Source organism: Hylobates moloch, unplaced genomic scaffold (genome assembly GCF_009828535.3).
Source record: "Hylobates moloch isolate HMO894 unplaced genomic scaffold, HMol_V3 SCAFFOLD_4, whole genome shotgun sequence".
NCBI classification, from domain to species: domain Eukaryota; kingdom Metazoa; phylum Chordata; class Mammalia; order Primates; family Hylobatidae; genus Hylobates; species Hylobates moloch.
In genome coordinates, this window is record NW_026652279.1 from 36,086,893 (window position 1) to 36,112,804 (window position 25,912).

Here is a 25,912-nt window from a genome sequence, read left to right on the forward strand (position 1 = left end):
CCCAGCAGTCCAGACGAAATCAAAATGGAGTCACTCATGCTAAATGTCACATAAGCAAACTAAAACTTTAAGGAAGCAGATAGATCCCCAAATAGCCTAGTTTTTCCTGAAAATAGGAGATTCCAGTCAGCATAATAATGAAGTCCGCTCTGCTTTAACCTTTAGAAAAAAAGTAACCTGAAGTAATCTGTTGTTAACCAATCAGTTTTGTTTTGTGTTTTTGAGAGAGGGTCTCACTGTGTCACCTAGGCTGGAATGCAGTGGTACGATCAAGGCTTTCTGCAGCCTCAACCTCCTGGGCTCAAGTGATCCTCCCACCTCAGCCTCCCAAGTAGCTGGGACTACAGACACATGCCACCAAGCCTAGCTAATTTTTAAATTTTTTGTGCAGATAAGGGTCTCCTTTTGTTGTGCAGACTGGTCTCAAACTCCACCTCAGCCTTCCAGAGTACTGGGATTACAGGCATGAGTCCCTGCACCTGGCAACCAATCCGTTTCTTTTCTATTGTTCTGTTTCCTTATTCCCACTTTACAAAACTCACAGTTCTGACTTTGTCCAGTGGGAGCTCTCATTCTGTTTTGTAGAATGGAGGCTGCCTTGATTCACGAATTGTGAATAAAGCCATTAGATCTATAACTAAATATGTTGTAATTTTGTCTTTTGATACCACATAAGAAAAGGAAAATAGGACACAAACAGGTACAGAGAGAAGACCATGTGGAGACACAGGGAAAAGACAGCCATCTACAAACCAAGGAGAGAGGCCTTAGAAGAAACCAATCCTGCTGATACCTTGATCTGACTTCTAGCATCCAAAATTGTGAGAAAATGAATTTCTGTTCCTTCAGCCACTCAGTCTGTGCTACCTTGTTATAACAGCCCTAGCAAAATATACCTGCATTTTCACTCTCCTTTGCCCCTACATAGGGCCAGGAGAATGCAGTGGTGCAATCTTGGCTCACCTCTGCTTTCCAGGTTCAAGCGATTCTCCTGCCTCAGCCTCCTGAGTAGCTGGGACTACAGGCATGCACCACCACGCCGAGTGAATTTTTGTATTTTTTTAGTAGAGATGCGGTTTTGCCTTGTTGGCCAGGTTGGGCAGGCTGGTCTCAAATTCCTGACCTCAGGTGATCCACTTGACTCAGTCTCCCAAAGTGCTGGGATTATAGGTGTGAGCCACTGCCCTTGGCCCTATAAAGGCACTCATAAGATTTATACTTAGATGTCATCAGTCCCTTTCAGAAATATGATGCTTTTTCTCCGGTTACAGATTTCACAACTAGAACAGACTCTAGACCAGAGATCCCAAACTGGTACCTACGGGTTGAATCTGGTCACAAACATTTTGTTTTGGTCCCCACAATATTTAAAAAAAAATTTTTAGGCCGGGCGCAGTGGCTCACGCCTGTAGTCCCAGCACTTTGGGAGGCTGAGGCGGGTGGATCACAAGGTCAGGAGATCGAGACCATCTTGGTTAACACGGTGAAACCCTATCTCTATTAAAAATACAAAAAATTAGCCAGGCGTGGTGGTGGGCGCCTGTAGTCTCAGCTACTCAGGAGGCTGAGGCAGGAGAATGGCGTGAACCCGGGAGGTGGAGCTGGCAGTGAGCCAAGATTGTGCCACTGCTCTCTAGCCTGGGCGACAGATCGAGACTCCATCTCAAAAAAAAAAAAATTAATGGTGGCGAACATTTAAAACTTGAGGGTAGCCAGGCATGGTGGCACACACCTGTAATCCTAGCACTTTGTGATCCACCTGACTCGACCTCCCAAAGTGCTAGGCTTCTCTTAGAAAACAAGCCTTGGCTTCACTAGGCCTTTCTGGCAACAGCCTGTTGTAGTGAAGTAGTCGTACTCTCTGTAGAAGGAGCACATACCCTCCACTAACCTACAGTCTCCATCCGGCCTACTGTTCACCATCTGCATCTATGACTCTTGTCAACTAAAAAGGACAAAAATGTGTTCTCCTCCCCCCTTCAGAACGTCTTCTCAATAGCAAGAGATATGGCAGTTATGATTGTGATATTTCCTTTGAATTTTGTTCAACTACCACATTTGATATTTTATCTGATTAAAAGCTGAGCATGAAACTGAGAGCATGATACCATGAGAAAGTGTCATTGAAGCGTGGAGAGCTGAGGCTTAGGGAAGACTGAAGACTGAATGTCAGAGGACTAGCTGACCTTAGCCTCTGGCAGCCTGACCAAACGTTCCAAGTAATTAGCAGCTTGGCATGCCAACAGTATTGCATCTACCAAGGGTAACTTAAATTACCAAAGGCAATGAGGAAATATTGCCTCAAGTTCTCCAGGACTGAAAGCACGTAGAATCGGGCACAGTGCATGGCAGAGGACACTGTCTCTCTGTCATGCTTCTCTGAGATGAATTGATACTATTGGGCTGTGGTCTGCATGAAATGCGTTCATCTGTTCATTTCCTAGAACATGTGAAAAATTTGTTTAAGATGTGACCAGTTATTTCTAAAACATTAGGAATGGCTCAGAAGAGCTAAAATAGTTTTGGGTTTTTTTTTGTTTGTTTTTTTTTGAGAGGGAGTCTCGCTCTGTCACCCAGGCTGGAGTACAGTGGCAAGATCTCAGCTCATGGCAAACTCTGCCTCCCAGGTTCAAGGAATCCTCCTGCCTCAGCCTCCTAAGTAGCTGGGACTATAGCATGCACTACCACGCCCGGCTAATTTTTGTATTTTTAGTAGAAACAGGTTTCACCAAAACCCCACGTTGGGCAGGCTGGTCTCAAACTCCTGATCTCAGATGATCCACCCACCTCGGCCTCCCAAAGTGCTAGGATTACAGGCATGAGCCACCGTGCCCAGCCAGAAGAGCTAAAATAGGTTTTGTTGCAGGTCAGAGGGCTATGGCTTGCAAGACATGAACAACTATCATTGCCATAAAAAGAACAGTTTATGAGGAGCCAAAATTGCATCACAGATGGAAGGAAAAGGCAGAATGTCCTTTTATGCCATGCCCATTGTACTGAGCAACTTTTCACCAAGTCATATTGTGTCCGGAGTTTGTTCCTTCCAGTGGGTTCGCAGTCTCGCTGACTTCAAGAATGAAGCTGTGGACCTTCACAGTGAGTGTTACAGCTCTTAAAGGTGGCATGGACCCAAAGAGTGAGCAGCAGGAGATTAACACTGAGAAGGCTGCACCAGTGTCCAGGAGGAAGTCAATTTCCTGGCCCTCAATGGTTAAACATACTCAGGACTCAGTGAGGGTGATGACATGAGCTAGCGCTTGCCCCAGGCACCCTCAGTCCTGTTGGATCACCTGGTTGAGGGTTTCTGGCCCAGAGAACCTTTGTCCTCTGGGGCAGTGCGCCTTCCAGTGATTGCCTCGGCATAGTGGACATGGGCGAGGGGGCGGCTTGTTTCTCAATGGACAATTTTTTTAAGGTGTCCTTGCAAACCACACTGGTAAAAAGCCCTACTGGGTGATTGGCCTGCTCCATTTTCTGTCCTCTCTGAACCACCAAGGTTTGTTTGTCTGAGGGCCATGACTAAGGCTGCGGCCTTTCTCTGATCTCACTTTTCCTTCTCAGCCTATTCCTCTTGGTCCCTATTACAGAATACCGAGGTTGCTAGGTTTAATAGTGCCTCCAGATTTTGTTCAGGGCCCAGGGCTCGCTTTTGGAGCTTTCTCCTGATATCTGCGGCGGATTGGTTAATAAACTTATCTTTGAGGATCAATTGACCCTCAATGGAGTTAGGTGACAGGGGAGTATATTTTCTTAAGGCCTCCCACAGCCACTTGAGGAAGGCAGAAGGATTTTCTTCCTTTCCTTGAGTTATGGTGGATATCATTAAATAATTCATGGGCTTTTTCCTAATTCTCCTTAGTCCTTCTAGAACACAGGTCAGCAGATGTTTGTGACTCCAGTCTCCATGATCTGAGTCAAGGTCCCAGTGGGGATTCATACTGGGGATGGCTTGCTGACCGGTAGGGAATTTGTTCCTTTCTTCAGCTGTCATTCTATCATTTACTTGACTAAGATGCCAGGTATCTCCAAACTCTCAGGCTGCAGCCAAAGCTGCATTCTGTTCATTAAAGGCCAGGGTTTGATCTAACAATAGCATGACATCTCTCCAAGTGAGGTTGAAGGTTTGTTCCGGACCCTGTAAGACATCTATATACCTATCAGGATCATCTGAAAACTTCCCTAGGTCTATCTTGATCTGCTTTAAAGCAGAGAGGGAGAAAGGGACATGTACCCAGGTTGGGCCAAATTCCCCTCCCCCTACAGATTGAAGGGGACATAACCTGGGAGTTTTTGTTGTCCCTTGGAGATTTCTTTGCTTGTTTCCTTCTGGGCAGGGGAGATTAGAGGAGGCTTATCATTAATAGGAAGGGGAGCTGTAGGGTGGCCAGGATATAGAGGTAAGCTGAGAGGTCCTCCTGTGAAATGTAAATTGCAAGCTTTGCATAGTTGTGGATTTTTCTTCAATGAAAAGAAAGCTTGGACATAAGATATTTCACTCCATTTGCCTTCCCTCTTACAGAAAAGGTCAAGCTGCAGGATAGTATTGTAATTTACACTTCCCTCAGGTGGCCATTTTTCCCCATCAGAGAGAGAATATTGGGGCCAGGCCACAGTGCAGAAAAAAATAAGCTGCTTCTTTTTCAGGGTTTGTGGGTCAAATTGGTCCCAATGGCTTAAGATGCATTTCAAGGGTGAGCGTGTTGATGCCTGAGTGTTTCCCATCTGAAAGAAACAACCACCCATGGTTTCGGTTTGTTTGTTTCCCACCCCCCTGCCCCGCCCAAGAACCCACAACGGTCCCTGGACCCTGCTGATCAGAATAGTTGCACTCACTGATGCAGCAGCAGATTCCCCTCTTGCCCAAGAACCCTCAACGGTCCCTGGACCATGCTGATCAGAATAGTTGCGCTCACCGAAGCAGCGGCGGAAATACTAGTTTTCCTCCTAGACCACAGAGAGGACCGAGGAAGGTCAGATTTAGTAACCCTTACCGATGCATTCTTGAAAACCTGCACTCTTGCTCTTCCTTTTAGACTACAAAGAGGACCGAGAGAAAATCGGATTTAGTGGCCCTTACCAACACATTCTCGAAAACCTGTTAAAGAGTCCTAAGCATTTTCTCCTGTTAGCATTGGGACCTTAACCTTGTCCTATAAAGATGATATGCCTCAAAATGGAGTGGAGGGCCATACCCTGAGAGAGGGAAGAGATCTCCAGGGTCAGAAGAGTGACTCCTTTTGTTCTCACTTCTCATCAAATGAATAGGAAGGATATAATTTCTGAGGCTCCCCGTATGCTAGCTTCGGGAATAGCTTTTGTTAGACCTGCTAGTCTGAGGAGGGATCCTAAAATTCCAGATAGTGCCCTCTCCCTGACGGGGCTTTGGGCAAAATATTATGTCTTTCTGATTGGTGAGCCCGGGTACCTAAAGAAGGGAACAGAGTCCTGAAATTTATACTAGAAAACATTCTTATAGGAGAAACTAGAAAAGCACCAGAGACAGAGTGGTTTTTAGAAGCGGGACTAGCCTCGGAGAAGAGAGGCAGGAGGAAGTTTGTCTGACAGATGTTAGGACCCAGGAGGGAAGGGTCAGGATAGATAGGATAGATGGGCGACTCTCACTTGGGCGATGTGACTTTGAGAGTTCTGCTCACATCTGCAGGGTCAACCAATTTTTTGTTGGGACACTGGAGCTGATTGGCTTTCCTCTCTGTCGACCCTCAGCTCAGCCCGGAAATACAGGAAAAGCTGAAGCTAGTTCCAGGCAAACCAATGCTCCCAACTCCGAAGAGTTGGGGGTTGTTAGAGAGCCCTTTCCCAGAAAGCCTGACACCCGTGTCTATAGTCCAGTGGCTGTGCTAGTCACTTTTAACTGGCCGACAGGTGCTCAGTGTTTAGCCCCTGAATTCTAAGGAAAAATAGGACAGAATAGCAAGCAAAAGAGGTCCGATGGTACTCACCATGTGGCAAAATCCCCAACAAGCCCCCAGGATGTGTTTGGAGTTTGTTTCTTTTGGTGGGTTCATGGTCTTGCTGACTTCAAGAATGAAGCTGTGGACCTTTGCAGTGAATGTCACAGCTCTTAAGGGTGGCACAGACCCAAAGAGTGAGCAGCAGCAAGATTTATTGTGAAGAGCAAAAGAACAAAGCTTCTAAAGCATGGAAAGGGACCTCAGCAGGTTGCCACTGCTGGCTGGGGTGGCCAGCTTTTATTCCCTTATTTGTCCCCGCCCATGTCCTGCTGATTGGTCCATTTTACAGAGTACTGATTGGTCCATTTTACAAATCTCTAGCTAGCTACAGAATACTGATTGGTGCATTTTTACAGAGCACTGATTGGTGCATTAAACCTCTAGCTAGCTACAGACCACTAATTGGTGCGTTTTACAATCCTCTTGTAAGACAGAAAAGTTCTCCAAGTCCCCACTCAACCCAGGAAGGCCAGCTGGCTTCACCTCTCAGTATGGTTGTCCAATTCCATTTTAAAGCTGTAGTGGTCAAGCATGGTGGCCCATGCCTGTAATCACAGCATTTTGGGAGGTTGAGGCAGGAGGATCATTTGAGCCCAGAAGTTTGAGATCAGCCTGGGCAACATATCAAGACCCCATCTCAGCTAGGCATGGTGGCTCATACTTGTAATCCCAGCACTTTGGGAAGCCGAGGCGGGTGGATCACCTGAGGTCAAGATTTCGAGACCAGTTTCACCAATACGGTGAAATCCCATCTCTACTAAAAATATAAAAAATATAAAAATTAGCCAGGTGTGGTGGCGCATGCCTGTAGCTACTCGGAAGGCTGGGACAGGAGAATTGCTTGAATCCAGGAGGCAGAGGTTGCAGTGAGCCGAGATGGTGCCACTGCACTCCAGCCCGGGTGACACAGCGAGACTCCCTCTCAAAAAGAAAAACACACACACACACACACACACACACACACACACACAAAAACATTTCTACAAAGTAAAAAAATTAGCTGCATAGAGCCTTCCAAGGTGCAGTTCCTTCCCTGCCAGGGGCTTTCTGGCACATCCTTCTGTCTCCTTTATGAAGATTCATGATGCACATTAGCACAGTAAATTCCCCAAGAAATTCTGCAATAAAGGAACCAGTCTCACTTAAAAAAAAAATTAGTGTTTTTCAAATGTATGAAATCACATCAAGAAGAATTTTAAATCAAGTAACACCTATTAATACCCCACAATATTGTGTGGAGTACATATTGAAAAGTGCTCCCCTGGTGTTTGCCTTTTTTTTCTTTTGGTAAAGGGATGTAGTTTTTTCAAAAGAAATATTGGCACATGCCCTCTCACATAAATCAACGTTCTCCGTCAAATGAGTCATTTCATGGAAACAATACACTCACATACCATTTCAAAAGCTGATCCACATGAGCGCTCCCCAGAATTCATAACCCTGACATTTCGTGCTAATAAGCATTAGTTGCCTTCTCTCTCCTTTCCCATGGCAACCCCTGGCATTTGCCACTTGACAATGGAAAGGTCACGTGACTGCAGTTAAATCTGTGCATTTTATTGAACCTGTGAGCAAAATACTACCTGCACTAGCCAAATGAGTCTAAAAACAGACAAAAAGGACACATAGCTTTAAAATAAATGTGTTCTCATTTTATAATACAGTTTTAAGAGCTCCAGTGAAATACTTTTAAGTTCAATAGGGATTCAAGGGAAAGTTGTGGAGAGAGGCAAACAATGGGAGGGAAATTTCATTTTATCAAAATTGGAATAAAATAGTGACTCTTTTTCTCCTTTCCGATCCTTCATTCCTCCTCTCAAATAAAAACACCAACTGTGTCTATTTCTTTCACTCCCACAACAAGCTTTGAGCCTGGCAGGGGAGTGTTTGAAGAGAAATGCTGCTCTCTTGGAGCCCTTTAGCTGAATCGCTCCATTAGAGTGGGAAATCACAAAAGGATTTCTGCCTAAACTGCAGGCGGGTGTGGTGGGAGGTAGAGGATCTCTTGATTAATTCAAACTCTGTTTCAGCAAAGTAGTAAAACCTATTACCAATGTGAACACTTTGTTTCTCAGAATGTCTTTCTTCCTTTTCTTTCTTTTCTCTCTTTTTTTTTTTGAGACAGAGTTTTGCTTTTGTTGCCCAGGCTGAAATGCAATGGTGCAATCTTGGCTCACTGCAACCTCCACCTCCCAGGTTCAAGCGATTCTTCTGCCCCAGCCTCCTGAGTGGCTGGGATTACAGGCATGTGCCACCACGCCTGGCTAATTTTGTATTTGTAGTAGAGACGGGGTTTCCCCATGTTGGTCAGGCTGGTCTCGAACTCTGGACCTCAGGTGATCCATCTGCTTCGGCCTCCCAAAGTGCTGGGATTACAGGTGTGAACCAAAATGCCCGGTCTCGTTTTCTTTTTTTTAGGAAATTGTGGATTCACAACCTTATTCTCAGTGGGAACTTTTTTTTTCCTGGCTGCATTCCTCCCTGTGTTGCCCTCCTCTCATGGGATTAGCACTTTTTCCCCCACCCCTGCTCCCTGCTCACCTGCCCTGAGTTTCTCTGTGGCCTATCCTCCCATTCATTCCAGCTGTGGGTTCTTGTGCTTCAAGGAAACTAATCACACCTCCCTTTCTTGCATGTCAGGGTTAGAGAGAAAATAAAAACAGGCAGTATTTGTTCTAGTGCACTAGACATCAGGCAGTCTTTTTTTTTTTTTTTTTTTTTTTGAGACAGGGTCTTGCTCTGTCACCCAGGCTAGCTAAAGTGCAATGGCACAATCTTGGCTCACTGCAACCTCTGACTCAAGCGACCCTCCCTCCTCAGCTTACCTAGTAGCTGGGACTACAGGCACATGCCACCTCACCCAGCTAATTTTTTTTTTTTTTTTTTTTGAGATGGATTTTTGCTCTGTCACCCAGGCTGGAGTGCAGTGGTGCGATCTCAGCTCACTGCAACCTCCTTCTCCTGGGTTGAAGCAATTCTCATGCCTCAGCCTCCCAAGTAGCTGGGACTACAGGTGCATACCACCATGCCCGGCTAGTTTTTGTATTTTTAGTAGAGATGGAGTTTCACCATGTTGGCCAGGCTGGTCTCAAACTCCTGACTTCAAGTGATCCTCCCTTCTCGGCCTCTCAAAGTGCTGGGATTACAGGTGTGAGCCACCACTCCTGGCCCCATAATTTTTGTATTATTTTGTAGAGATGGGGTTTCACCATGTTGTCAAGTCTGATCTTGAATTCCTAGGCTCAAACAATTCACCTGCCCTGATCTCCCAAAGTGCTGGGATTACAGGTGTGAGCCATCATGCCTGGCCTTCTACATGTTTATTTCATCCTATTTTTCCATTTTACAGATGAAAAAACTGAGGCTTACCAAGGCAAGTAACCTCCCCAGGATCACATGCACTAAGTGGCAGAGCCAGGATTTGAAGGCTTGTGCCAAAGTTCATGTTCTTAACCACTGTAATAAATTCATTCACTCATTCAACAAATGTGTCAAGCAATGGTCAAGTATTGGGGACACTGTAGTGGGGAAAAAAAAGAATCAAGTCTTTCTTCACAGAGCTTACATTCTAGTGAGGAGACAGACAATGCATAACAAAGCATATAATGTCGGCCAGGCGCAGTGGCTCAGGCCTGTAATCCCAGCACTTTGGGAAGCCAAGGCGGGTGGATCACCTGAGGTCAGGAGTTCGAGACCAGCCTAGCCAACATGGCAAAACCTCGCCTCTACTAAAAATACAAAAATTAGCTGGGCATGGTGGCGGGCGCCTGTAATCCCAGCTACTCGGGAGGCTGAGGCAGGAGAATTGCTTGAACCCGGGAGGCAGAGGTTGCAGTGAGCCAAGATCATGCCGTTGCACTCCAGCCTGGGCAACAGAGCAAGACTCCCTCTCAGAGAAAAAAAAAAAAATGTCAAGTGCTATGAAGAAAACTAAAGCAGGGTAAAGGGACAGAGTGTAATGGGTAGGAACTGCTACTCTGTATAAAGTGGTCAGGGGAAGGTCTCTAGGAGGAGATGACACTGAAGCAGAGATGGCCTTAAGTATCTACATTTTCACGCTGACACCCACAAACTGGGTGATTTCAGGTAATGTTCTTAGAATTCTACATTTATCGTACATACTCTGACGGGTCTCTTTTGATTAGAATTTCTAACTTGAAAACTGCATTGCATTTGGGAGACAAAGCTGGCATTCTCCCACAGAAATATGTTGAATGTCTTCAGAAATATGTTGTCTGATGTGTCTTCAGAGATGTCCCTAGCAGAAGGGTGCCCTCACCAAACACCAACATTCATTTTACTTAGCAGGTAGCCCTACCCTTCTAAACAATGGCTAACAGTTGCTGAACACTTATCTCATCCTGTGTCAGACCGGAGTCTAAGTGCTTTAAATGACATGAGTCATTTCATTTAATGCTGACAACCCCTCAAAGAGAGAGACTGGCTTGGCTGCCATAGCAGAATATCATAGACTGGGTGGCTTAAACAACAGCAATTTATTTTTTCACAGTTCTGGAGGCTGATAGTCCAAGGTCAAGATATCAGTATGGTCAGTTTCTGATGAGGGCTCTTTTCCTAGGTTGCAGGTAGCTGTCTTCTCCAAGTGCCCTCACATGGCAGGGGTGGTGAGGGCTGGAGCATGATACATGCTAGCTTTCTGGTGTCTCTTCTTACGAGGGCACTAATCCAATCATTAGGACCTCATCAAACGTAAGTGTCTCCCAAAGGCCCCATCTCCAAATGCCATTGCATAGAAGTTAGGCCTTCATTGTAGGAATTTGGGGAGTAACACATTTACTCCTATTTTATAGGTGATGAAACAGGCACAAAGAGGTTGGGTAACTTGCCTAAGGTCACAGGGAGTGGAATCTGCGTGTCAGTCTGATAGAAGAGACCGTGATCTTGACCACTATGCATACGCAGCTTCTCTCCATGGGCAGGGCACCTTCATCTCTTACCCAGCTAGACTGGTAGGGAAGGCACAGAGATGAAGTACACATCCTTCTTTGATGGCTTTCAAAAAAGTACATTTCTTTATCTTCCTTATTCAAACAGTATGTCCTCCTCTCTCTTTGGATGCTGAATGGAACAGTCAAACTCAGATCCTATTGTAAAACATTTTTTTAAAAAGTTTTGGCTTTAAAACAAAACAAAACATCTACCAACTCCCATGGCCATGACTCCACAAGCATTATAACCTTCTGATAATAATTTAGTTTATCTTGCTGAGTTTCTTACACAGAATGTGCTGACACTCAAACCTGAGTACTCTAGACTGTTTTGTTTTTTTTGTTTTTTTTTTTGAGACAGAGTCTTGTTCTGTCATCCAGGCTGGAGTACACTGGTGTGATCTCAGTTCACTGCAGCCTCAACCTCCAGGGCTCAAGCAGTCCTCCCACCTCAGCCTCCCAAGCAGCTGGGACTGCAGGCATGTGCCACCACACTCAGCTCATTTTTGTTTTTTTACTAGAGACAAGTTTTGCCAGTTGCCCAGTCTGGTCTCAAACTCCTGAGCTCCAATGATCCGCCCTCCTTGGCCTCCCAAAGTGCTGGGATTACAGGTGTGAGCCACCGCACCCGGCCAAGACTGTATTTTTCATTATTAATTGATAGCTGCTTTTCTGGTTGCTACATCAGTCTGTTGTGAGTTTGGTTAGCATGAGCCAGTCTCCATGTCTCATTTCTACTGGGAGCAAAATAGCCTTCATACCATTTTTTTTCTTGGACAGAAGAGTTTGGATTTATTCTATTAATAATGAAAGGTCTTTGAATGATTCTGAGTTTTAAAGGGGGCCAGATTTGTGACGCATGACATGTGTAGCACAGACTGGAAGCAGAGAGCCCTGTGAGAACATTACTGCACTGTTGTAACTGCGCAGTGGGTTAGTTCATCTTGCCCGCTGCCTAGACAGAGCCGATTTATCATGACACAAGAATTGCAATGGAGAAAGAGTAATTCACGCAGAGCTGGCTGTGCTGGAGACGAAACTTTTATTATTACTCAAATCGGTGTCCCTGAGCAAATCCAGGCATCAGAGTTTTTGGCAGGTAGAGGCTTGGGAAGTGAGGAGTGCTGATTGGTGAGGTTGGAGATGGAATCATAGGGGGTCGAAGTGAGTTTTTCTGGCTGTTTTCTATTCTTGGGTGGAATGGCAGAACTGGTTGAGCCAGATTACTGGTCTGGGTGGTGTCAGCTGATCCATCCAGTGCAGGGTCTGCAAAATATCTCAAGCACTGATCTTAGGTTTTACAATAGTGATGTATCCCCAGGAGCAATTTGGGGAGGTTCAGACTCTTGGAGCCAGAGTCTGCATGACCCCTAAGCTGTAATTTCTTTCTTCTTTTTTTTTCTTTTCTTTTCTTTTCCTTTCCTTCTTTCTTTCTTTATTTTTTTTTTGACAGAGTTTCACTCTTGTTGCCCAGGCTGGAGTGCAATGGCGCAATCTCAGCTCACTGCAACCTCTGCCTCCCGGGTCCAAGCGATTCTCCTGCCTCAGCCTCCCGAGTAGCTCGGATTACAGGCATGAGCCACCATGCCTGGATAATTTTGTATTTTTAGTAGAGACAGGGTTTCACCATGTTGGTCAGGCTGGTCTCGAACTCCCAACCTCAGGTGACCTGCCCTCCTCAGCCTCCCAAAGTGCTGGGATTACAGAAGTGAGCCACCACACCCGGCCAGTAATTTCTAATCTTGTAGCTAATTTGTTAGTCCTGCAAAGGCAGACTGGTCCCCAGTCTAAAAGTGGGGGGTCTTTTCGGGAAAGGGCGATTATCAATTTTGTTTCAGAGTAAAACCATGAATTGAATTCCTTCCTAAAGTTAGTTTGGCCTGTGTCCAGGAATGAACAAGGACAACTTAAAGGCTAGAAGCAAGATGGAGTCAGTTAGGTCTGATTTCTGTCACTGTCATAATTTCCTTAGTTATAATTTTGCAAAGGTGGTTTCACTATTGCAAATCCAGTCCATTTGCAGTACTGTAGCCCCATCCCAGACACAGCTTGGATCCATTTACTTCTCTCTATCCCCACTGCCACCACTCTAGTCCAAGCAGCTATCATCTCTGCCCTCATTCCCTATAATATCCTCCTAACTAGTCGCCCTGCTTCCTCTTTTTCTCCCACTAAAATTAATTCTCCATGTGGCAGCTAGAGAATTTGTTTTTTAAAAAATAGCTTTATCGCAATATAATTCATCCACCATAAATTCACCCATTTAAAGTATACAATCAAGCGAGTTTTCGTATACTTACAAGATTGTAGAACCATCACTATTATCTAATTTTAGAACATTTTTATTACCCCCACCCTCAGAAAACCCCATACTTATTAGCAGTCATTTCCCATTTCTCCTTTCTCCTATCCCTAGCAACCACTCATGTACTTTCTATCTGGATGGATTTGCCTATTCTGGACATTTCACATAAATGGAAGCATACAGTATGAGACTTTTTTGCGTCTTGCATCTTTCACTTAGACTCATGTTTTTTATATTTTTATCCCACAAGCTTTTTTCCACTTTTATATTTATTTATTTATTTATTTAAAGAGACAGGTCTTCTATGTTGCCCAGGCTACCCTCAAACTCCTGGGCATAAGTGATTCCCCCCGTCTCAGCTTCCCAGGTAGCTGGGACTACAGGTGTGTATGACCGCACCTGGCTTTCCATTATTTGTCTTTTTTAGTTGGGGTTTTGCCCTGTTGGCCAGGCTGGTCTTGAACTCCCAACCTCAGGTGATCCACTGGCCTCAGCCTCCCAAAGTGATGGGATTACAGGCGTGAACCACTGTGCCTGGCCTACATACCACAAATTCTTTACCCATTCATCTGTTAATGGACACAGGCTGGTTCCATATTAATGCTATTGTGATAGTACTCCAGTAAACATGTGAGAGCAGGTATCCTTTTGATATGCTGATTTCTTTCCCTTTGGATAGATACTCAGTAGTGGGATTGCTGGACTGTATGGTAGGTTTTTTTGTTTTTTTTGAGACAGAGCCTCGCTCCGTTGCCCAGTCTGGAGTGCAGTGGCATAATCTCAGCTCACTGCAAGCTCCACCTCCCAGGTTCATGCCATTCTCCTGCCTCAGCCTCCCGAGTAGCTGGGACTACAGGCACCCGCCACCACACCCGGCTAATTTTTTGTATTTTTAGTAGAGATGGGGTTTCACCATGTTAGCCAGGATGGTCTCGATCTCCTAACTTCGTGATCCGCCCGCCTCGGCCTCCCAAAGTGCTGGGATTACAGGCGTGAGCCACCACGCCCGGCTGGTTTTTGTTTTTTGTTTTTTCTTTCTTTCGTTGAGACTGAGTCTTGCTCTAGTTGTCCAGGCTAGAGTGCAGTGGTGCAATCTCAGCTTTTAGTAGGATGAGCTGCAGACAAAACCTCTCAGACACCGAGTTGTAGAAGGAAGGGCTTTATCCAGCTGGGAGCATCAGCAAGCTACTGCCTCAAAATCTGAGCTCCCAAAGTGCACAATTTCTGTCCCTTTCAAGGGCTCACGACACTAAAGATTTCACATGAAACGGTCGTGATTGATTTGAGCAAACAGGCGGTACATGATAGGGGCTGCATGCACGGGTGGTCAGAGAGGAACAGAACAGGGCAGGGAGTTTCACAATGTTCTTCTGTACAATGTCTGGAATCTATGAATAACATTGGTTTCTAAGTTATGAGTTGATTTTTAACTACTGGGTTTAGGCCAGGCAGCCCCAGGCCTGGTTTCGAGCCTGGCGCCGGGCTGCCTGTCTTTGGTTTTACTTCCTTGTTGTTTTTTTCTTTTTTTCTTAAAACAGGTACTGAGTATAAAACAATATGAGAGGGTCTCTCTCTTTCCTCAGGCTCACTGCAACCTCCGCCTCCCAGGCTCAAATGATTCTCCTGTCTCAGCCTCTCAAGTAGCTGGGATTACAGGCGCGCACCACCATGCCCGGTTAATTTTTGTATTTTTAGTTGAGAAGGGGTTTCACCGTGTTGGCCAGGCTGGTCTCGAACTCCTGACCTCAAGTGATCCACCCGCCTTGGCCTCCCAAAGTGCTGGGATTACAGGCGTGAGCCACCGTGCCCGGCCTCAAGTCATGTTATTATAAACTAAAATTAACAATTAGGAGAGACTTTAGAAATCTACCCATGCACTCTTGTTTTACAAATCCAAAACCAAGGCCTAAACAAAGTCAAAGATTTGTCTGGGGTCTGGAAGAGTAACTAGCTCTGTTCTGAGATCTCTAATTTCCATGACAGCTTCTTTTTAATTTATAATAATGATTGGCTTTACTCCAATGTCATGCTTGCCCCCCCACCCCACCCCCAAGTGACTAAAACGTACAGATGTTTGCTTCGTTCTTGTACTTTCTTATTTTTGTAAGCTTTCTTCCTAAAATGCCTGGAAAGGCCCCTCAAATGGAAGGCTAGGAAGTGGTTAGGAAGGCGGGCACTCACACACCATAAGAGAACTCTCTAGGGCCGCTGACTCCTTTGTTTCTTCCTTCTTCACTATTCGGGTTCCTCGTTCCCTTGCGGCGCCCTCCCTCGCCCTCCCCTCCCTCGCCCATCAGCCAGTCGCCCAGTTACCGGCTCCCAGAGGCTCCGCCCCCTTCAGGGACCAGCCGCCCTGACCCAAGATGGCGCCAGACGCTTCGGCTGTGAGGGAAGTGAGCTCACGCTACTCCGGAAGGGAAGGCGGGAAGGGAGCGGGGGCTGGCTGGCTGGCTGTGGGGCTGTGGGTGGGGCGGCGGCCGCAGCCCTGGCATTCACAGTTGGGTCTGGAGAGAGCGCGAGAGACTCACCGGCTCCCGGGAACACAGTCGAGGGCCCGGGCCAGGGGCATAAGAGGAAGTTGCCCCGAGTGGCTCGCCTCTGGCCCTGGGAGAGGCGGCCCCGGGAGCCGGCGTCCCGCCCCCGGCGGCCTCCTTCCCCGACCCTCCACCCGGGCTGCGCGCGCCGGCCCAGGCTGTATGTCGGGGGCTGCGGCGGGAACTGCGCAGAGGGCTTGACTGGACCCACTGCCTGAAGACCGGCGGAGGAGAAGAGGGAGCGCGGCGGGTCAGCCCCGAGGTTAGGCCGCGGGTCCCCTGTGCCTGGCGCTCAGTCCTTTTCCCAGCCGTCCTGGCTACAGAATCTGCGACCTCCCCACACTCCTTCTCTTTTGAGTATGTTACTTAAGTCTTCTCGCCGGATGCTTTTTCCTCCTTGCTTTCGCCGGAAAGGAGAGAGATACATGTGAAGGATATCTGTCTTCGTTGCTTGCCCTGCCCTTTTAAAAGTTTAACTTCTGTGGGAATGTGTATCTTCCTTTTCTGGACCATTTGACAGTCCCGCCCCAGCCGCCGTGTGATTTAGCAACCGGGATCATATTCAGATCAAATCTTGAAAAAAAAGTCACCTACAGAATTGTTCTCTCCCGCTCAAGAAGGGCAAGTGGACTTTGGCGTTAAGATGCAGGGGGGTGAACCACTGTCCACAATGAAAGTCTCGGAGAGCGAAGGAAAGCTGGAGGGCCTGGCCACAGCGGTGACCCCGAACAAGAACAGCAGCTGTGGAGGTGGAATCAGTAGCAGCAGCAGCAGCAGCAACAGCAGCCGCGGTGGCAGTGCAAAAGGCTGGCAGTACAGGTATGGTCCTTTCTCCAAAATTATTTCCTGAGGTGGAGGTAGGGGTGAATATGCCGGAGGCTGCATCCCGCAATTGTTGAAAGATAAAAGTTTTTTCACTGGCTTCCAGAAGCTACTGATACATCTCGTTTGGATCTGGGACCTCGCCTAAAAGATTTAATCCATTCCTTTGTTCATTCAACAGGTATTTATGGAAGGCCTTTTGAGGAATACAGAAATGTATCCCTGAACTTCCTCTACAGTCAGAGAGTTAATGCTTCCTCAGATTTAATTCTATACTCACTTCTGCTTTTGCCTGTGTTGCAATTTATTTACAAGCCAGCTTTTTCTGATAGCCTGCGAGGGCAGGAACAGTTTAACTCAGCTTTCTCGAGAGGCTAGCAAATACTGGTGCTCAAAACTTAACTTGTCCAGAGATTGGAGTAACTGAATCAGAAAAGATTCTTGCCCTGAAGGTATTTGTGACTTGGAAAGGGGAATGTACATAAATAATTGGAATACAAGGACAAAGGTAGAGATCCTAATGCCTCTGATAAACTAAACCTGAGCCTGGAGATGTTCAGTTTGCGTTGCTCAGGCCACTTCAGTGCCCTCTGTGTTGATGAGAAAGTCTACATTTGTTAATTTTCACTAATATGAATGAACAACTTAATATGAATGAACAGGAGGAGAGTCCTGGAGAGGCAACAAGTTTTGTTTTTGTTTTTTAATATATGAAGTGTAGGGAGAAAGAACTATCCAGAACCTTAAGAATGAATGAAACAAACCAGCACATCCCATCGTATTGGAACTAAAGGGATGAATTCTTAAGTTTTGATTGACTCCTATGTGCCTAACTGTAGTTCTTTTTAGCCTTTGTGCTTGTGAAATTTTTGTGAAACTTGGAAGGGGTTAAAGCCAAGATTTTGTGAGGGATATACATTTATCATGAATAATATTCACATGTATGAAATATGCATGACTATATTAACATAGAGAAGTGAAGTATAGAAGATTATAACTTTTTTTTTTTGAGACAGAGTCTGGCTCTGTCACTCAGGCTGGAGTGTGGTGGCGCGATCTTGGCTCACTACCAACTCCACCTCCCGGGTTCAAGCAATTCTCGTGTCTCAGCCTCCCGAGTAGCTGGGATTACAGGCGTGCGCCACCACACCTGGCTAATTTTTGTATTTTTAGTAGAGATGGGGTTTCACCATGTTGGCCAGGCTGGTCTCAAACTCCTGACCGCAAGTGATCAGCCCTCTTCTGCTTCCCAAAGTGCCGGGATTACAGGCTTGAGCCACCGCGCCTGGCCAGAAGATAACTTTTTATTGGTAAGTGACTGTAGGATAAGAAGATATATTCAGTTAGTTTGAGAAGTCTAGGCCCACTTTTGGAATCAGCATGATCTTTTGTGTGTGTGTGACCTGTGACAGGGGCCACGGGTCCCCTGTCCGTGGCGCTTCATCCTGACTCGCTATGGGGCTGTGGGTGGGGCGGCGGCCGCGGCCCTGGCATTCACACTTGGGTCTGGAGAGAGCACAAGAGACCCAAAAATACAAAAATTAACCGGGCATGGTGGTGCGCGCCTGTAGTCCTAGCTACTGGAGAGGCTGATTCAGGAGAATAACTTGAGCCCGGGAGGCGGAGGTTGCAGACTGATCATATAAGATTATAAATTACTTGGCAGATATATTTTGATAGCATTTAAGGAAGCAAGATAAAGTAGAATTCCTAGTAGTCAGAGGTCAGTCTTTTGATATTCAAACTCTGAGACCCAGCCTCAATTAAATTGAAAAGTGAAACAGACTTAGCAGTGGGGAGAGTCGTCATAAAGCCATGCACTTTACTAATATACTTTCATCTGTACCCCCATTATTCCTTAATCCTTTACTTAGGGCATTATTATTATTATTATTTTGAGACAGAGTCTCTGTTGCCCAGGCTGGAGTGCCACTGCACTGTTCTTGGCTCACTGCAATCTCCACCTCCCAGGTTCAAGCGATTCTCATGCCTCAGCCTCCCAAGTAGCTGGGATTATAGGTGCTTGCCACCATGCCCATCTAATTTTTGTATTTTTAGTAGAGATGAGGTTTCGCTATGTTGGTCAGGCTGATTTTGAATTCCTGGCCTCAAGGGATCTCTGCCCCCCTTGGCTTCCCAAAGTGTTGGGATTAGGGTATGAGCCACCACACCTGGCCTTTAGGGCATTATTTAATGGTTATATAATTTTTTATTTTTTAAAACTTTTTGTAGAGATGAGGTCTCACCATATTGCCCAGGCTGGTTTTGAACTTCTGGACTCAAGCAATTCTCCCATCTCAGCCTCCCAAAGTGCTGGGATTACAGGTTTGAGCAACTGCGCCTGGCCATATGATTTTCATACTAGAAGCTGTTGGAAGCACAAATGAGAAAGGTTATTAGGGGAAATGTAACAGAGGAAATGGCAACTGACAATGTAGGGCATTCAAGGAAGATTTGAAAAATTAACATCTAGACTCAGGTATATTACTTCATAGAACAATAATCACAGTCATAATGACCCTAAGTTGTCCAGGAAAGCACACTCTGTTTAAGACGCAGAGAACTATATGATATTAGTGGTGAACATTTTAAATAAAATAGCTTAAATTTTTTAAAAAACTGTTCAAGTGTCTGGAAAATTCAGTTATATAGAACTTTTCCCAAATAATGAAGATAATTAAGACATGACTGCATTTACATCCTAACATATATTTTTATTTTAATGTGGCTTGTCCAAAGCTGACCATTTATTTATTTATTTATTTGAGACAGAGTCTTGCTCTTTCGCCCAGGCTGGAGTAAAGTTGCGTGATCTCGGCTCACTGCAACCTCCGCCTCCCGGGTTCAGGCAATTCTCCTGCCTCGGCCTCCTGAGTAGCTGAGATTACAGGCGCCTGCCACCATGACTGGCTAGTTTTTGTATTTTTAGTAGAGATAGGGTTTCACCCTGTTGGCCAGGCTGGTCTCGAACCCCTGACCTCAGGTGATCCACCTGCTCTGGCCTCCTAAAGTGCTAGGATTATAGGTGTGAGCCACCGTGCCTGGCCGTCAGTCCCTAGACTTTAAAAACAAAACAACAATAACAAAAACCAAACTAATCTTTTCTTCTTGAAAGCAGTTTATACTTACTGCCTCCATTTCCTTCTCATTTATTGCCCACCCCATGGCCATTGGCCCTCTTCTCACCGAAGAATATGAGTGAACTGTGTTTTTAGTATCTTAATCCAAATCCAATTTATTACTCTAAGTATATGCTGTTAGAATTATTTTAATTTTGGCCCGGCACGGTGGCTCACGTCTGTAATCCCAGCACTTTGGGAGGCCAAGGTGATGGATCACCTGAGGTCAGGAGTTCAAGACCATCCTGGCCAACATGGTGAAACCCGTCTCTACTAAAATTACAAAAAAGTTTGTCAGGCACAGAGGTGGGTGCCTGTAATCCTAGCTACTTGGGAGGCTGAAGCAGGAGAATCGCTTGAACCCGCGAGGCGGAGGTTGCAGTGAGCTGAGATTACACCACTGCACTCCAGCCTGGATGACAGAGCGAGACTCCATCTCAATAAAAAAAAAAAGAAGGAATTATTTTAAGTGTTTTTTTTTTTTTTTTTTTGAGACAGAGTCTTTGTCACCTGGGCTGGAGTGCGGTGGCGTGATCTCGGCTCACTGCAACCTCTGCCTCCCGGCTGGAACTCCCGCCTCCCAAAGTTATGGGATTATAGGCGTGAGCCATCGCGCCTGGCCCACATTTTTATTTTTAAATTGAAACAGGGTCTCGCTATGTTGACTAGGCTGTTCTTGAACTCTTGGCTCAGGCAATCTTCCTGCCTTGGCCTCAAGTGTGCTGGGATTACAGGCCTCAAGCAACGTGACTGGCTCTTTTTACTTTGTAAACCAAAAGTATCTGAGACATGTCTCAACACCAAGGTTAAAGGCCTGTGACACAGCCTCAGGAGGTCCTGATGACATGTGCCCAAGGTAGTCGAAGACAGCTTGCTTTATACAGTTTAGGGAGACATATGGATCAATCAAATACATGTAAGATTTACATTGGTTAGATCTGAAAGGGAGGGACAACTTGAGGGTTGGGGGGGGCTTCCAGGTGATAGGTAGATTTTGACTGGCAATTGGTTGAAAGAGTTATCAATAGAAAGGAATGTCTGGGTTATGATAAAGGGTTGTGGAGACCTAGGTTTTGTCATGCAGATGAAGCCTCCAAGTAGCAGGCTTTAGAGAGAATAGACTGTAAATGTTTCTTACCAGACTTAAGGTCTGTGTTGAGTGTTGATGTTAATGTTGGAGAGGTATAATGAGATATATTCAACCCCCACTTCCTATTATGGCCTGAACCAGTCTTTCAGGTTAAAATTGAAGGTGCCCTGGCCAAGCAGGGAGTCAATTAAGTTGGTTGTGGGGTGCCTTCAAATGTTATTTTTGGTTTACAACTTTCTTGATATTGTTTGCAGCACAACAGTTTTTAATTTTCATGAAGTCTGATGAGTTTTTTCTTCTCTTGTTATAGTTTTGTGTCACATCTAAAAAACCATTGTGAAGTTCAAGATGACAAAGATTTACACCTATGTGTTTGTCTAGGAGTTTTGTTTTAGTGCTTGTATTTAGGTTTCTGATGCATTTTTAGTTCATTTTTCTTTATGATCTTTTTTTTTTCTTTTGTGAAATATCTACATATGTGTTTTTTATACATTTCCTGTTAGGTCTTAATATTTTTCTTTTTAATATGCTTGATATCTCTTATTAAAATGTCAACATTAAATACCAATATTCCTTTAAAAATATTTTGTTGATATTTCTTTTGAATAGGTAAAGGGATGTGTATATACAATGAAACATTTCCCTTAACATACTTTCCCAGCCACTCTTGTTTCCTTCTCTGGAAATGCTGTCTTTTACTGATTTCTTGACTATAATTCCAGAGAAATTTATATTAGTTTTTTATTTAATAAACATGTGATGACATGCAATATATTTTAATTTTGTATAAATTCTTTGCTATACTTTCTGCAAAGATTTCACTGGTCCTCAGATTTTAATTTCATTTTTTTTGACATACAGAAAACTTTTAAGTCAGACCTCTTATTCCTCTTTTCCATCCATTTCTAATTATTTCCTTTTTTTTTTTTTTTTTTTGAGATGGAGTCTCGCTCTGTCGCCCAGGTTGGAGTGCAGTGGCGTGATCTCGGCTCACTGCAAGCTCCTCCTCCTGGGTTCACGCCATTCTCCTGCCTCAGCCTCCCAAGTAGCTGGGACTACAGGCACCCACCACCATGCCCGGCTAATTTTTTGTATTTTTGGTAGAGACAGGGTTTCACCATGTTAGCTAGGATGGTCTCGATCTCCTGACCTCGTGACATCCATTTCTAATTATAAAAAGTAACGTTTATAAATACTTGGTTTTGGCTGGCACTGTAGCTCACCCAAAGTGTTGATCCTTAGCACTTTGGGGCACTGAGGTGGGAGCATCACTTGAGCCCAGCAGTTTGAGACCAGCCTGGGCAACATAGAGAGATCCCGTCTCTACAAAAAATTAAAAAATTAGCCAGGCATGATGGCATGCTTACGCAGGAGGCTGAGGTGGAAGGATTGCTTGAGTTCTAGGCTCCAGTGAGCTGTGATTGTGCCACTGCATTCAAGTCTGGGTGACAGAGCAAGACCCTGTCTCAAAAATAATTAAGTAAATAAATAGTTGTTTTCATGAAGTTTTAAAATAATTTGGTAGTTTTACAATTTAACTTTTTTTTTTTTCTTTTTTGAGACAAGGTCTCACTCTGTCTCCCAGGGTTGAGTGTAGTGGCTCCATCATAGCTCACTGCAGCCTCGAACTGCTAGGCTCAAGTGATCCTCCTATTCCGCCTCTGGAATAGCTGGGACTACAGATGCACACCACCATGCCCAGCTAATTTTAAAATTTTTTTCTAGAGACAGGATCTTGCGATGTTGCCCAGGCTCATATTTAACTTTTTAATCTATCTGGAATTTATTTTGAAATACAGTGTGAGATATTGTATCTACTACTGCATTACAAATTACCCCCAAATTTAATATATTAAAATAGCAGCATTTATTATTTCATAGTGTCTTTGGGTCAGGAATCTCAGTGCAACTTAGCTGGGTCTTCTGGCTGTGAGTCTTTCTTAAGACTGAACTGGGAAGGATCCATTTCCTAGCTTATTCGTGAGACTCTTGGTGCAGTTCAGTTCCTTTTGGCCCTTTGGACAAAGAACTCAGTTCCTCATCAGCTGATGGCCAGAGGCCTCCTTTGGTCACTGGCCACATGGGCTTCTTCACAGAGCATGTTACAACTTGGCAGCTTGTTTCTTGAGAGTGAGGAAGTAAGAGGACTAGAGAGTGCTAGCTGGAGAGAAGTTACAGTCTTTTATAACCTAAGCACTGAGGTGGATTCACATCACTTTTCACTGTTCTTCAGAAGCAAGTCCCACACAAGGGTGTGAGAATACCAGCAGGTGGGGATTATTGGGATTCATGCCAGAAAATGCCTAGACAGTCAATATAATAGACTCAAGATTATAAAGACTAGAGGGGAAAACAGATTTGGGGAGTCAAATTATGTATCTGGTTTTAGGTATGTCCAGCTAAAGTTGCCAGAATGTTTAAGTGTCTTATCTAGCCAGTCCTCAGAGATACGGGGTATTGGAAATGTAGATAATTGTCTTTATATTATCCAGAATGTTTTCACATCTGTTATCACATTTAATCCTCACAACTCTGGAAGAAGATAGAGCATTATTATCTCTATTTTACAGTTGAAGAAAACCTAAGTCTAAATGACAATATAGACTTAGACAATATATTACATGAAGTTATATATTGCATGTAGCTAAGGTTACATAGCTAGTAAGTGGAAGAACTTTTATTTCTAGATAGATATTTACATAGAGGTATTAAAAGTAGATAAACTAAAAGGAATGAATAATTATTGATAATAACTAGTTTGGTACATGGTTGGTTTTATGGTTTACTCATGTTCTAACTTACGTAGCAAATATTTTTGAGTCTCTACTATGTCTGAAGCACTCTGTTATTAATGCCAAATTAATGTGCACCCCCAAAACAATGAAAGAATGAATTCTAAGGCTTATTTTAGGAGGATCATCAAAATAATGAGGAAAAGGAAGGGCGTCAGTGGCATTTACAAAATAATCTCATGATGACCTTTTGAAAAAAAAAACATTTTTTTTGAGACAGAGTCTGGCCCTCTTGTGCAGGCTGGAGTGCGGTGGCAGATCTTAGCTCACTGCAACCTCTGCCTCCCAGGTTCAAGTCCAAGCGATTCTCCCGCCTCAGCTTCCCAAGTAGCTGGGATCACAGGCGCTTGCCACCACACCTGGCTGATTTTTGTATTTTTAGTAGAGATGAGGTTTCACCATGTTGGCCAAGCTGGTCTCAAACTCCTGACCTCAAGTGATCCACCCACTTCGGCCTCCCGAAGTGCTAGGATTACAGGCGTGAGCCACTGTGCCCGACCCTTTTGAAAAATTAAACTTAAGAACTTAATTTATTAGATTAGCCTTGTATTTTCTTGTTTCCAGAGTAATTTATATTCATACGATGTGAGCTTTCTTTACCATTTATAGAGAAGATAGATTTCCCAGTTCTGGGTCTTTCCTTCCTTTTTCATAGTGAATATTCACACTTTATAAAATGTGCATGTTTTCATTATTTTTGTGTCTTCATGTCAGCTCGTAGAGAAATTCACAAATCTGCAAATATGCCACCTGCTTATTAAAATGGGCAGAAGAGAACAAAAGAGGAACTGAAAGACAAACCAGACTGTTTGATGGGCCTGCTTTTTTTTTAAATTTTGAGCTCCTCACTAGCTAACCATATTAACAGATAAATCTATTTTCCTCATTAGCAAACAGTTATACTTTTCAGTAAATGTGTAAAAGTCTGCAAATGTGTAGTATAGAAATAATTTTTGTGGTCAGACCACAATAATTTTGTGGTTTCTTCCACTGTCAATACTATTATAAGGAAAAGTGCCTGTTTGCGGATGGGAAAAGGAGATTGGCCTAAATATAAATGAATGTTCATGGTCTTAGAGGTTTTACCTCTTCTTTTGAGTTGATTTGAAGAAAAAGTCATAAATGTCTGCTGTTTTTTTTTTCTCTGCAGAGGTTAAAGGAAAATTGATACATATTTCTATACTCTAGTTTTTGTTTTCTGTATCTGAAATCTTTCATAGATGCTGGTAAAAACAAGAGAAAGATGATTGTAGGCATGTAATTGGAAACTATAAAATATTATTCCAAAATCTAGTTAGAAGTATACCAAGTCTTGAGGACAAGATTTGGTTTATTAATAATGTGCTGTGATTTCTTAGTTTCCTTACATTTTTGCACTACATTTTTTTTTTTTTTTTTTTGAGATGGAGTTTTGCTCTTGTTGCCCAAGCTAGAGTGCAATGGCACAATCTTGGCTCGGTGCGATCTTGGCTCACCACAACGTCTGCCTCCTGGGTTCAAGTGATTCTCATGCCTCAGTCTCCCGAGTAGCTGGGTCTACAGGCATGCACCACCTGGCTAATTCTTATATTTTTGGTAGAGATGGGGTTCCAACATGTTGGCCAGGCTGGTTTCGAACTCCTGACCTCAGGTGATCTGCCTGCCTAAGCCTCTCAAAGTACTGGGATTACAGGCGTGAGCCACCGCTTCCGGCTTTGTCTACATTTCTAATCATTTGTCGTAGATGGGATACCTAAAAGCAGAATTCTAGGGCCAAAGAGTGCTAACATTTTTAAGACTCTTGGAAGGAGGGAGGACCCCTCTCTTGACTTTATACTTTTTGTCATAGATTAAAATACAGTTAGACTTTATTTTGTTTGCGATTTGAGTATACAGTCTGCGGGTTGAATTTTTTGGGGAGGAAGTGGGCAGGCTACTGAGAATTGCCTCATGGCTTCATAGAAAAATTCTGTTTCTTTCTTCCCATTGCTTAATTCATTCAGCAAATAAACACTTATTATATCCCAGGCTATACACTAGCTGTTGCAAGGAATATCTCTTAATGTCATTAGCCTTTTCCTCAGCTAAGCAAGCCACTCCCCCCTTCATGCTATTTGTTATCCAGAGAATGGACCAAAGTGCTAAGCCTTTTGGGAGGATACTTTTTGCTTAGTTGAAAGTATGGATTTTGACATGTGATTTGCCTGGTGCCTCATATTTACTGACTACAACTTGGGTAAATTCCTGCCTGTAGTTAAATATCTTAAGGTATCGCTATTTGGCTTTTCTAGGAAAATAGAACCAATAGGTAGATATATAGAGAGAGAGATTATGAGGAATTGGCTCATAT

At 44.3% G+C, this 25,912-nt stretch overlaps 1 protein-coding gene and 1 long non-coding RNA gene across 3 annotated transcripts in view; one reads left to right on the top strand and one right to left on the bottom strand.

Annotated features, from left to right (window-relative positions):
* The window catches only part of LOC131383229 (uncharacterized), a 38,500-nt gene extending 22,607 nt beyond the window's left edge, over positions 1 to 15,893 (bottom strand). Inside the window, exon 1 of the long non-coding RNA XR_009213095.1 lies at positions 15,755 to 15,893. This is a non-coding gene — a long non-coding RNA (uncharacterized LOC131383229). The remainder of the gene's footprint in view (positions 1 to 15,754) is intronic.
* Positions 1 to 25,912, top strand: part of OSBPL11 (oxysterol binding protein like 11) — a 187,775-nt gene that overhangs the window by 101,753 nt on the left and 60,110 nt on the right. Inside the window, exon 1 of one of the 2 annotated variants that reach the window (XM_032149931.2) lies at positions 15,601 to 16,579. The exons of the other annotated variant lie outside the window; for it this stretch is intronic. Within the exon in view, the coding sequence (XP_032005822.1) occupies positions 16,404 to 16,579 (176 nt within the window). The 5' untranslated portion in view covers positions 15,601 to 16,403. Of the gene's footprint in view, positions 1 to 15,600; positions 16,580 to 25,912 lie in introns of those variants that run through there. 2 annotated transcript variants of the gene reach the window in all.